This window comes from Poecile atricapillus, chromosome 1 (assembly GCF_030490865.1).
Source record: "Poecile atricapillus isolate bPoeAtr1 chromosome 1, bPoeAtr1.hap1, whole genome shotgun sequence".
In the NCBI taxonomy this organism is placed as follows: Eukaryota; Metazoa; Chordata; class Aves; order Passeriformes; family Paridae; genus Poecile; species Poecile atricapillus.
In genome coordinates this window covers 111,576,555-111,588,942 of record NC_081249.1, presented here as the reverse complement: position 1 = coordinate 111,588,942, position 12,388 = coordinate 111,576,555, and the positions used below count along the sequence as shown (strand labels likewise).

General features: G+C 43.2%; 1 protein-coding gene across 2 annotated transcripts in view; it reads right to left on the bottom strand.

The window, feature by feature from the left end:
* MPZL1 (myelin protein zero like 1) overlaps positions 1-12,388 on the bottom strand; it is a 35,438-nt gene that overhangs the window by 5,382 nt on the left and 17,668 nt on the right. For both annotated transcript variants that reach the window (XM_058830710.1, XM_058830701.1), the window contains 2 exons: positions 7,692-7,824; positions 4,270-4,375 (listed from right to left, as the gene is read on the bottom strand). In XM_058830710.1, the coding sequence (XP_058686693.1) occupies positions 4,270-4,375; positions 7,692-7,824 (239 nt within the window). The remainder of the gene's footprint in view (positions 1-4,269; positions 4,376-7,691; positions 7,825-12,388) is intronic.

Here is a 12,388-nt window from a genome sequence, read left to right as displayed (position 1 = left end):
TTCTGGCTTCCCTTATGTCCCAGGAAGAAGTAGACTTCACTGGCACTCCTCTACCACCTTCTTGACAGTACTTTTGGAATCCTGACAAATTAGGAAATATTTGTATAGACCTGACACAGAAATTTTCCATCTATTTTCCAAAGCAATCATGAGCCAGAGATTAAAACAGACCTTCTGTACAGAAAATTAAGTTCTTGAAGGACCACAGGTACCTTCCTGCACAGCTGTTTTACTCCCAGCACAGTGGCAAAGCTCATACCTGATAAATACCTTGTCCTCTTTCCGAAGAATTTAAGTCCACATTTTCTTCCTTCTGGGTAAAGTATTACCAAAGTAATAAAGAATAGAGGAAGAAGATGGACTGAAGGGTAAAAGCCTACAAGTAGGTATAAAACTCTGAATACAAACAACACACTGAGAAAACGGAAAAAAAGGACCCTGATGTCCTAGAAAACTCTGCATTTCAAATCTCATTATAGCCACTTTTTAAAAAATTTCTCTGCTATTTGCTTTAATGTTGGTCTGGTTTCCACCACTGTATTGAGATTACTAATTCCAATCAGATCACAGTGTCTATATAAACTTCAAGGCAAAGTAACCCTGAAGTTTAATTGCAAGCAATTTTGGAAATCTCATCTGCCTGAAGCCAGAGGTCAAGGGTATGATAAATTCATCTTGAGAGCACTATCAGTTAAAAAAAAAAAAAAAAATCTAACTGCATAAAGTACTCACTGTGACATTCCAAATTTTGTTCAAGAAATTCTGACAGGTCAATTGTCTACCAGTGGAGTTCACTCAGTATCAGTTACCACTGTACTGGGTTTTTGCCAGTTCAAATATAGTCACTGTGCTGCAAGCAGCATGTTAGTGGTGTGGAGAGACTGACTGGTGTGATCAGCTGACCCAAACCAAGCTATCATTGTCTCAATGTGTTCACTGTCAGCCACCAAAAAAAAGTGGTAGATAGACAACACAGAGAAAAGGAGGGACCGAGGACCTATTGCAGTGCTCATCTATTTGATTTGCTGTCAATTGATTCTCTAGGTGACTATAAGCATCACCTGGGCCATTTTAAAAACTCTCAATTAAACAATTCAGAACTTTCATCTAAACCCAAGAAAGCTCATCCTGACTTTTCAGAACTGGAAGACAGACCAGCGCTGCTATATAAAACCAGCATTTCCTAAAGCCTTGCAATTTTTCCATTCAGAACTGAAGGGAAAAGAGTAGCAGGTGTACCTGCTAAGAGTTTGTCAACGGAGTCATAAATTGCAAGTTACAGCAAAGAAAAAGGAATTATAAAATTAGACCACCATGGTCCAACAGGAGTCCACAGAATTTTCAAATTTCTCAGATTCTGAATGACGTTGCAACTACCACAGATTCAGGGTGAATGGGAACTCTGGGAAAGTTGTCCGAAATTTTTGTCAAGATTCTTGGCATCACAAACTACTCCTTCTCAGGGTCCTGGGATCCAAACAAGGACATCCACGTGGGAAATCCATGTAGTTCTTGCCTCCACTGGAAATCATTTCTTACCCACGCAAATAACAGTCCTGGTAGAACTGCAGTCGTTAAAGAATGATGGCACGGACAAGAACCACCACAGACAAATATGACAGGACAGAACATACCTGCTGAGAAGGAGGGCACAGTGAAAACAAGTGGAGCTGATTCAAGCAGCTGAACACTCACAGAATCAGATATGCAAACTCCAAAAAGCAAGGTACCTGAGTAGCTTGCACTCAAAACACAAAGAAAGTGCAGGCTCAGCAGACTTTCAGCTGAGATGTGATGCAGACAAATACTCCACCACTGATTCTTGAACTGATACATAAATTAAAAAATGAATAAACTTCATTTAATTAACTCAAATGCCACTCTAAGAGCAAATACCTCTGTTGCTAACTTGCAGAGGCAGTTTTGTTTGTATTCACAGTTCTTTTCCACCAGCAAAGCACAAAGCATTCATTCACTTCCTACACATCCTACCTTGTAAAAAAGCTACAAGGAAGAGCACAGGCCTCTGCTGTTTGACCTCAGCACTGACTGTGGGAACCACCACCAGGCAGTCCAAGAGACAAAAGTGTGTCTAAATCAGCAAACAGCCAGCAAACTCTGGGAACTGCTAGGAATGAGTGTCTGCCTTTCACCTGCAGAACACCTCAAAAGCTTGAATACTACAACTCATTTCTTCATTACCAAGAAACACCAGGTTTTACTTGTATGTGATGAAAGATTTCAAATATGTTGATTTGCATGCTGATATGACCCTCAAAGAAACAACCAAAAAATGGCTAGAAGCTAACAATGTAACTGTAATCAACTGAAATTTAGTTTCCTTGTTTAAATATTCTGTTCAAAATCTGACCTACCCTGATTTCATTGTGGATCTTTTTAAAGAAAAGTAAATATGTTTAGTTGTTCTGTAAAGATAGGGCAAATGTTCAACAGAAGGTAGAGGAACTATTTGCTGCTACAAATGTCTGCCACAAAAAAGAAACTCTGTTTGCCTGACAAAAGAGATTAAAAATCTAAAAACTGAACTAAAACTGAACAAAACAAAAGCCATTTGCAGTATCTTTCAGTTGAGGTCAGCAGTGCTCACACTTTGTGTTTTCCTTTAGGAACTTACCTGCAGGAAGAACTCTGTCAATGAAGAAACAGACTGGAGTGACTACAGAAGGACAAAAGCACCCTGATTCTGAGTTAACATCATAAAGTTTAGACTTACTTTGCTGCTCCTTCCAGCACACTGAGACTCAGAACCCTGGGGACATGGAAAGATGAGGACACTGCAAGTTTTCACACCAAAACATTGAAGTATTTTTGCTTTCAAGATGCAAGCACGGAACAGCATCTGTGTGTAGCTCTCAGGACACTTGCAAGTCATGCCATGACAATAATTAGATAAAACTTTTTTGGTTTTTGACCTATAGATGTTGACTCCAACAGCTACTGCATCATAAATCCCTTTTTAATAAATCCCTTTTAATAACTTTTGCAAAAACTTTTTTTGAAGTGGGATGGTGGGAGTCATCTGTCTCATTCACCCATTCCAGAAGCCTCTCCCATGATCTAGAAAAGACAAGTTTTACCCAGAACTTCCAGGCAGCCTGCTCCTACAAGTCCTATTCCAGTCAAAATCTGTCTATTTTTAAATCCTGATTATATAGCCTCTGTGAATAACTGATCTCTGAAGGCAGAAGGCATCTTTGTGGGCCTGTGTGCTAAAACTTTGGAAATACTGCATGGCCCAGAACAAAATGCATTTCAAAACCAAACCAGAGATTCAGAAGAGTAGGAGCTTTGACTTTACTGAGCTGACTGTTAGCACATTTGTTTTTTTCCTGTAGTGTTAAAACGTTAACACACATCTCCATTATTTTGTCAAGAGAAATTAAGAAACCAGGTATTAACTTGCACACACTACACTGCAGCCTACACTGCTAAAAGGTGACTAATTAAGAAGAAGTCCATTTTGAACTTAAACTCTCCCAGGACCTGTATATTCACAGGAAAATTGCTAGGAATAATCAAATCAAGAGGGAAGAAACAGCTTCCAGACAAGGAAATCCTGTACTAACAAGTAATGATCCCTGCACAGAATCCCTGTCTGACTCATGCTCTGTCCCCTCCCGTGGGATGTTAAGTCTGGATAAAAGCCACTTTTTCCCTTCAAAGTCAGCAGAACTTTGCCAGCTGCAACAACCACAAAGAGTGGCACTTTCAAGCCCACAAAAGTTGGGAGGCTCAGCAGAAGAGAGCTCTCAGCAGCACCAACTGGTCAGCATCTGGCTCCTCCCCTTGTGAAGGAAGTACGTGCCATGGAGCATGAGAGTGCAAGGCAAATTCCTCGCCATTACCACCCCAGAACAGACTAGGCAGCTTTAGGGGGTGATCCATATCTGACAGACATTGTACTGTGCCTGTGTTAAACAGCTACTCACTGACCACTCCTCATCCTTGCACTTCACTACCACCTGTGTTAATGCACAAGATCACAACCATGGTTTTTCATAATTTAGTACAAAAAGGACATAAAACTCCACCTGAGCTAATACAAAGATGCTGCTCTTTCAACTGCACCAAGACTTCTACAGCAGAGCTCACCAGTCTCGGCTTACTGTGCACCCCTCGTCCAGCGCACGCACTTTTACCAGCAGACAGCCCCTAATGCACGAATCCCACCCTGCCTGGATGTTTTCCACAGCAGCTGGCCCAAGATGGGGGGGAATCCTGTCTTGGGGAGCAGCAGGAGCAGTTTACCTGGTGTGATCTGGCGGGCACGCTGTTTACCAGGCCCTCTGTGTCGGAGGGCGCCTTCTGCGGAGCCTGCTTAACCGGAGACATCAAGCTCTCAGAGGTACTGCAGCTGACGAGGTGGCAGAGCAGAGTTTGCACGACAATGTTCAAGAGGCACACGAAAACCAAACCAAAACAAAAACAAACAAAAAAAAAAAGAAACAAAAACAAAAGACGAATGATGGCAAGATGAAATGTGGCAGGTTACGCCAAAGTAAAGAAATGAACATAATGGATTCTGAAATAAACACACACAATTCTCCATCTCTCCCGACACATTTCTCTGTCCTTCCTCTGAGTTTCATTGGTAAGCAACAGGAAGGAGCAGCTATTAACATAGGACAGCATCTCCTCCACAGCCCCTGATCCTTAGATACTCCCATTCAACTCAGCCTCTCCAAAATCATGTGTTTTCTTCTCAGTCAACAGCAGTAGACAGCAATTATCTTCTAACTAGAAGCTAAACAATCCCAATCACTGAGGCAAGTGTTGTACCAGTGCTACACTTAGAGCCAACACCTGCAAGAGCCACCAGCTCTCTACACCAGCAAGGTACTTCCTACCCAACTCTACATTCGTTCCCTTGCTGTTATAGTTAGGCTGTGAGCCCAAAATAATTCTCCCAGTAGACACCAGTCTGTGGAGCAATTACCTCAAGAATCATACAGGACTTTTATGTTATGTGCCCTCATACAGCTACTTGAATATCTAATCAGGCACATCTTGGTTCTCAAACAAAAGAACTGTCTTGTGGTGAGAACCAACACCCCTAAAACAAGGCTGCTGGTTTTCACCCTCTGATTGCTTCTTTTCATCTGCTTAAAGCAGGACTGAAAAGAAAACAAGCCTGTGACAGAAAAATTAATACCACAGAGCAAATGATCTTAAAGTTGGTGACTTCTGGGCAATGCAGTGATGGGTCTCTCAGTGCTGGATCTACCTCCTTGTACCAAAGCACCCAGGAGAATTAAGTAGCCACCTCCTTGGCAGCAGTCACAAGAATGCCCTCTGGTACCACAACCTTCTGACCACTGGGCATCCTTTTCCCTCAGTCTTTGTAGACAGTGTATAAAGTGAGTACAGAAACAAACAAGGACAGTGACATTAAGCAGACCACCTCCTCGCAGGGCAAGCATTTTTTACCCTGTGGTAGGTCTTATCATAGCAGATCTAGCTCCTCTTAACTGCAGCAGTTAGAATTTAAAAAAAGTACAACCCCAGCCATCATGGCAAGGGGTCTCGACTGTCTCAGAGACAATGCATCCCTTCTGTTACCAAAATTATGTAATCATTAATTGTTTTATTCACAAAACTTCTCAGATCTACACTATATAAGTGTTACCATTCAGGCTTAAGAGATCCCTGCAAGTTTTCCAACACCCAAGCTGTCTGAGCCAGAGGAACACTTACAGGGAATTTACTTTAATTTTGACACAGAAAGAGCTCAGAATTTCCTGTGATTTAGTCAATGCACTGGCAAGTTCACTGCTGGAAGAGATGGAGGGACACCATCTGGGATAAACAACTCCACCCCAGTCAGACACGAGACAATGAAACCCCAAGCACTCAGTGAAATGCATCATCCCTTTGCCAACAGACTCCAGCACAAATTACAGTGATGTTAGTAGAGAGCTAGCTGGTTAGTCAGCAAAGGAAGAGGAAATGTGTACACACACACACAGGTATTAACAGCAACCACCAACTTGATTAGTTACCATGGTGTCTAGTGGGACTGGAAGAGAAGACCCAGCCCTGTTACATCCCCAATCTGGCGTCTATATCAGGATCTCTGTAAGGAGAGGAAAGTAAGCAGGATCCGATCCCAGCACACCAAGGCAGAAAGAAAAAAAAACAAAAAAAAAAAAAAAAAAAAAAAACACCAAAGTCAGAGCATGAATGGAAACCGTGGCCATGCAGGGGTTCCAGATGCCACGCAGGGCCCCAGCCCACCTCAGTTCAAGGCAGAATGGTTATCTAGGAGTAAGTGCTTCTCTCCACCACCATACACCGGGTTAGCATCATGTAGAAGACAGTCCGTAAGTTTGGAGGGGGTCACAGCACACTTGGTTTCTTTCTACACATCATGCAGAGCTGGCATGGTCAGTGAAAGCAGGATTTAAACCTTAGATATTACTTTTCCAAGAGAGTAGTTAAATCTGCTACAAGAAATCACAGTGCATGAACTACTGCTCCAGACTCAACACCAACATGTGTCCTCCAGCAGGAAGACACTGGAGAGCGGGTCAGTGGGAAGCAGTGCAAGCAGGCCACCTCAGGCACACTGCTGGTGCAGGATACTGCAGGGTTCTTTTCAGTTCTTAGGGGGAAGACACATGCAGAAAAGGAAAAAACCAGGCTTTCCACACAATTCTGAGCACACACAGCCACCCTTGCTGTATTTAGCCTTACCATTGGGCAATAGCCAACTCACTTTGTCTAAGCTCTCCAACTGGGAAAAGGACAGGGCAAAGTTTAATTTGGAAATCCCCACAAGCTTATTTTTGGAGTGATTTTCTTTTATCCCACAGGCAACCCAAAGAACCTGCAATAAGCAGGAATATTTGTTGGGCAAAGAACAGAAGAAACTTGTATGTTTTGGGGTTGTTTCTAAGACTACATACATAATTTTCATTCTTTCTTAGAGAACCAAATTACCAGATAATTAGAGAGAAGAAAAAAGGAAGCATCTCCTCCTCCAGCAGCAAGTTTCATCACCACAGGACTCTCATCTGCCTTTGTCAGTTCTTGTTGTTTTTTCATATGCCCACTCAAAGAACTGTGCTTCATTTTGGAGTTACCCTCCTAACACTAAAAACCCTGCAGGGATGGTAACAGGGACTGTAACAAAAACCAGAATGCGAATGAGAATGTGGATACAGAGTGGATACTCCTTCCTTACTTTAAAGAGTGGTGATGAAGGGGATTTTGGCAAGTACTTGGCAAGTATTTTGGTCCAGGCTTAGGAGACAGACAGACACTGGTAACAGAAAAACCCAGTCCTAATCTTAATACACAGCATTCCTTAAAAGTGCATGTGTGGTGCTTTTCCTTTGGAGGTGGTAAGGAAAGGAGAGCTGGAGGGAATGGGAAGAGACCAGAGCTAGGGGGTCTTGGATTAAATGCTCTGAGGGCACATATCCTTGTGTCTGGGGATCAACTTCAACACCTAGTAATTTTCGGGTGCAACTCATGGTCAGCAGGTCTCTTCAAGCACAGTACAGAGGTAATCACTAAAGGCAGATGATCACAGTTCCACATAACCATACCTATCTCTAGCTGAGATTGCCAAGGCTTGGCTGAAACAACTCCTACCCCTCTTTAAGCCCTCCCTCTGATCCTGCTGCTGTTCCTCACATCAGTCACGGGTGAGGAGGGAGATCTCTTACCCAGAGTATCGTTTTTTAGAGTTGTTCTTTCTGATGACAAGACACACGACAATAGAGATGAGCGATGAGAGACCTGTAACCGTACCGATGGCTATCCCTGCCACGGTGGCAATGGGGAACGCAGGCAGGCTGTCTGCGGAGAGAAGGGAGAAAACATTCAACTCTTCTGCATTCCCTGCTCAACAGAAGTGCAAACCACAAATGCCCTTGAGCCTGGATTAGTTTAGAGCAAGAGATACTAATGTAATACCCAGAAATTACAGCATGCAGCCCAAGTGGCAGTGGCAGAAGGCAGCCAGCAGAGTAACATAGGAACAGAGCATACACCAGGAGTGTTCTTAATGTCACAATCCTTCAGGAGAGAGTTCATGTTGAACCAAAGGTTTTTACATGTCAGGGAACACAAGTGACAATGAGGACAACCCTGTCTCATTTTGTATCTGAAGGGAAAAAAAAACAGGTTACAGCCATCTGGCAATTCCCAGCGAGGTCAACAGGAAAACGCAGGCACACTTGAAAGCAGATTTGGACACAGCACATCGCTAACCCACTAGGAGTGCTGAATGCTGGGTTTTCTCCAGGGAGCATGCAGCACACAGCAGAGCTCCTACCCAGGATCACTCTTAGCAATGTTTATACGTGACTCTGGTGTCTCAAAATACAGACCTGTACATTTTTACAGACTCATTTCTTTCCCTTCTTAAGTCAGGATCATTGTACAATACCAGGAAAACGAACTCAGTATTGCTTTACTCATGCTTTCCCTATTATTATTCTGGGGGAGAGTAGGCCAAAAAAGAGCAGCCAGAAACAAAAGTCCATCAGAGAACAAGTACAAAATACTTACAAGTCAAAGAATACACAGGCTACCATTACAGCTTTTCCCAATAAGAACAAAGTCCTTTCCTTCCCCCCACATTGTGGTTAACACAAGGAACATCTCAGGCCAGAGGGTTTCTTAGAAGACTCCATGCTACTCTAGCTACTTCTACCAAACACAAGTGAATCAGTAGAAGATCCAACAGGCAAAACCTACACCCATATATATCCCAGACACCTGCATCTGATCATCACAGAATTGTAGAGGCTGGAGAGGATGTCTTGAGACTGTCCAATCCAAACCCTCTGCTTAAGCAGGGCCAAGCAGCACAGTTTGCTCAGTACTCTGTCCACTCTGGATCTCACTATCACCAAGGATGGGAGACTCTTCAGGCAACTGAGTTGTTGTGGTTTGACACTGGCCCCATGTCAGGCACCCATGAGAGTCGCCTGCTCACCCTCCTCTGCCACAGCTAGGCAAAGGAGGGAAAAGAAAAAAAATTAATGAAGGCTTCATGAGTGAGATAAGGATCAGGAGAAATATTTCAAGGGCAAAACAGGCTCAACTTCAGCTGCAAAGTGAAATTTATTACTAACAGGAGCAGAGGAGGATAATGAGAAATAAAATAAGCCTTTAAAGCACCTTTTCCCCCCCAGCCCCTCCCTGACAGTGCAGGGAGACAGGGCATGAAGGTTTTGGTCAGTTCATCATTGATATGAACTGCTTCTGCTGCTCAGGGTGAGGTGTCCTTACCCTGATGCACCATGGGGTCCCTCCCACAGGAGACAGCTCTCCATGAACTTCTCCAGCATGGGGCCACTCCCATGAGTATCAACCCTACCACACCTGCTGCAAACATGAGTCTCTCCCACGGGCACACAGTGTTCCCAAAACTGCTGCAGCATGGGTCTCTCCACGGGGTGTAGTCCTCCAAGGACAGGCTGCTCCAGCCTGGAAACAGGGACTGTCTCTCTCCACTGGGTCTTCCACTGGATGATGGCCTCCACCAGGTATCCACCCACTCTAGCATAGGCACCTCCCCCATGGGCTGCAGGAGCACAGCTGCTTCACCATGGTCCTCATCATGCTGCAGAGGGATCAGCTCCAGTGCCTGGAGCACCTCCTGCCCCTCCTTGGTGTCACCATGTTGTTCTCCCTAACATATAACCTCTTCTTCTCTGGCTAGTAGCAAAAACCTCCATGACCTTGTTTTGATTTTCTTCTTAAATAAGTCATCACAGAGGCCTTACCAGCCTCTCTCACTGGCCCAGCTTTGGCTAGCAGCATGTCCATCTTCAGAGCCATCAGCCATTGGTTCCACCAGACATGGTGGAAGCTTCCAGCAGGCTTCTCACAGGAGCCATCTCTGTGACACCCCTGCTACCTAAAACCAGGCCTTGCCAAACCAACACACTAGTCCAGTGTTCAACCACTGTAAAAATGTGGAGTTTTAAGTGCAGACAGAATTTCCTGTGTTCTAATTTATGCCAATTGTCTCTTTTCCTGGCACTAGGCACCACTGAAGAGCCTGGCTCAGTCTTCTTTAGGTGCTATCAATGTACATGAATATCTGGTGAGAGGATTCTCCTGAGCCTTTGTTCTCTTCTGCAGCCTAGATCACCCCTCCATCTCTTCTGCAGGCCAGACAATCCCAGCTGCCTCCATTTCTCCTCATATGAAAGGTAGAACAGCCCCTTAACCATCCTTGACTCATTCCAGCACGACCACAGACCAGCAGCACCCTGATGCAGGGGCATCATACTGAGAAAACTGAGAAGGCTTACATTTAGTCCTGTTCCTTTGGAATTCAGTGACTTTCAGCAGAAGGGCTACCTGACTTCTGTCTGTCTCACTGATCATAACATCATTCAGACAAACATCACATCAGCAGCTTTCCTGGTTCCCCAGTGTGATATGCCAGTTCAGAGCAATACGGGAATTCAGAGCCTTAGTTAGAAATTAAAAATGAAGATATGAACGGCACAACTTAGAGGAAGACATTCTTTCTAGAACCTTTCAGCAGCCCAGGGATCCATCTGCTATAAGGAGAGTCCTACAAGTTATAATATTCAGATATGTAAGATGTGACTGGATTTGAGGCCCATGCAAAAATGAACTAATTTACTTTGAGGCATATAAGGAGTTCGCTAGTTTCTGTGCTTTTTCACTTTTCCAGAAGTGCAGGAATAACTGTCTGCAAAAGCATCAAATCAGACATGCATTTCTGACAGCAGACCTGATGCTGCCTTGTACACCAGAAAACACACACATTTCATTAGAGCAAGGCAGCAAGTGACAATCCAAAACTATAGAGCAGAGTATCTGCTGAAAGAATGATATTAGAACTCTGACAGTCTTGTCACTTCTTTAACTCAAGAGGGTTTTTCTGGTTGGTTGAATCTGAATGATGGACAGCAGTTAAATCCTGTTAGTAAACATTTTTAAGACTGTATAAAAAAAATGCTACTGTTCATATGTAAAACTAAGAACCTGACTTTATTGCTTTTCAGAAAATGGTCCCTATATTTTCCAGAATTTTACAGCTACACAAATTCCTCATAAGCACTTCCAGAGCAGCCAATGACTTCACTGTGAAAGGCAGTCCTAGCTACATAACCAAACACCAGCTCTGAAAGCCAATATTTAAGTTAACAGCTCAGCATAAACCAAAAATCCACTTTTCACTTATTATTGCTGAAATTCAGAGCAATTTCCATTTCACTGAGAGCATGTCAGTATCAGTTTTATGAAAGAGGCAGGAAAGCGACATTTCCATTGCTCCTAAGTGTAAAGATTCTTGTACCATTCTAAATTTCTCCCCCCATGTGTCAACCACAGGTAACACAAGCTGTCTTGAACACATTGCTAAGCAGCTTCCTGTTACAAGCAGTGTCAGCCTAATGTAAGAATATACATTATATACTGGAATTCCCTATGAATTTCTGTTGTTCAGGCTTTAAATTGTAGTCCTTTCCAGATTCAGATAGTCTATTGAAAAAAACAGCCTTGCTTTTCATCCTTGCCAGTAGAATTCTTCCAACACACTTGATAGAGCTGTTTGTACAAACACCATGTAGATACTGCAGTAAAAATCAGCTGGGTTAGTTTGGCAATTTTTAAAAATTAGGCCACCATGGAACTTATTAAATTCTTAATCCAAAACCTAAAGCTAACCTATCATCTATCAGGTCATTTCAATGTGCAAAGAATGGCTGTGGCTTTGGACGGTTTACAACACCAGACATACAATTCAGTACTATTAGATGCATACTTAGTAAAAAACCAATATGCCAAGTGTCATCATGTATTTATTCCAAATGAAAAAACTGCTCCAGCTCAGTTCAGGATGAGTTACAACCTAGACAAGAGCTTGGAAGCCCATTTTCACTGCCTTTTTAAGAATCTGAAGAGAGATGTTGCAACATTTTTTCTGATGGTGAGAAATATTTCAAACACAGGTCTCCATTCAGAATCGATGAGATTCTCTTCCAGGTGCCCAACTATAGGAAAGTCAGCATGCAAGCCTGTTGAAAACTATCAGCTGAATTAGTGTACTGAAGTCAGTCTTTAGTTGCTTAACCTGGGTTAAAATCTGAAAAGGCTTTTCCAGGACAACCTGACTTTGCCAAACCAGCAATTGCTTTACTGCTTCTTCATAGTGACTATCATTGTGAGAAAATAAACAGACCCTATTTTATATAGGCTTCAAACTTCCAAGAAACAGAAAGTTCTAAGTGATGGTTGGACCTCCAGAGGTCCCACCCAACCCAAACTGTTCCATGAAGAGAAAAATTAGAGACCTTGCCTACATAAGAATATGGAATGACCCCATGAGCAGGGGTACACCCCTGCTCTAGAAGCAGTATCACTCCAAGTG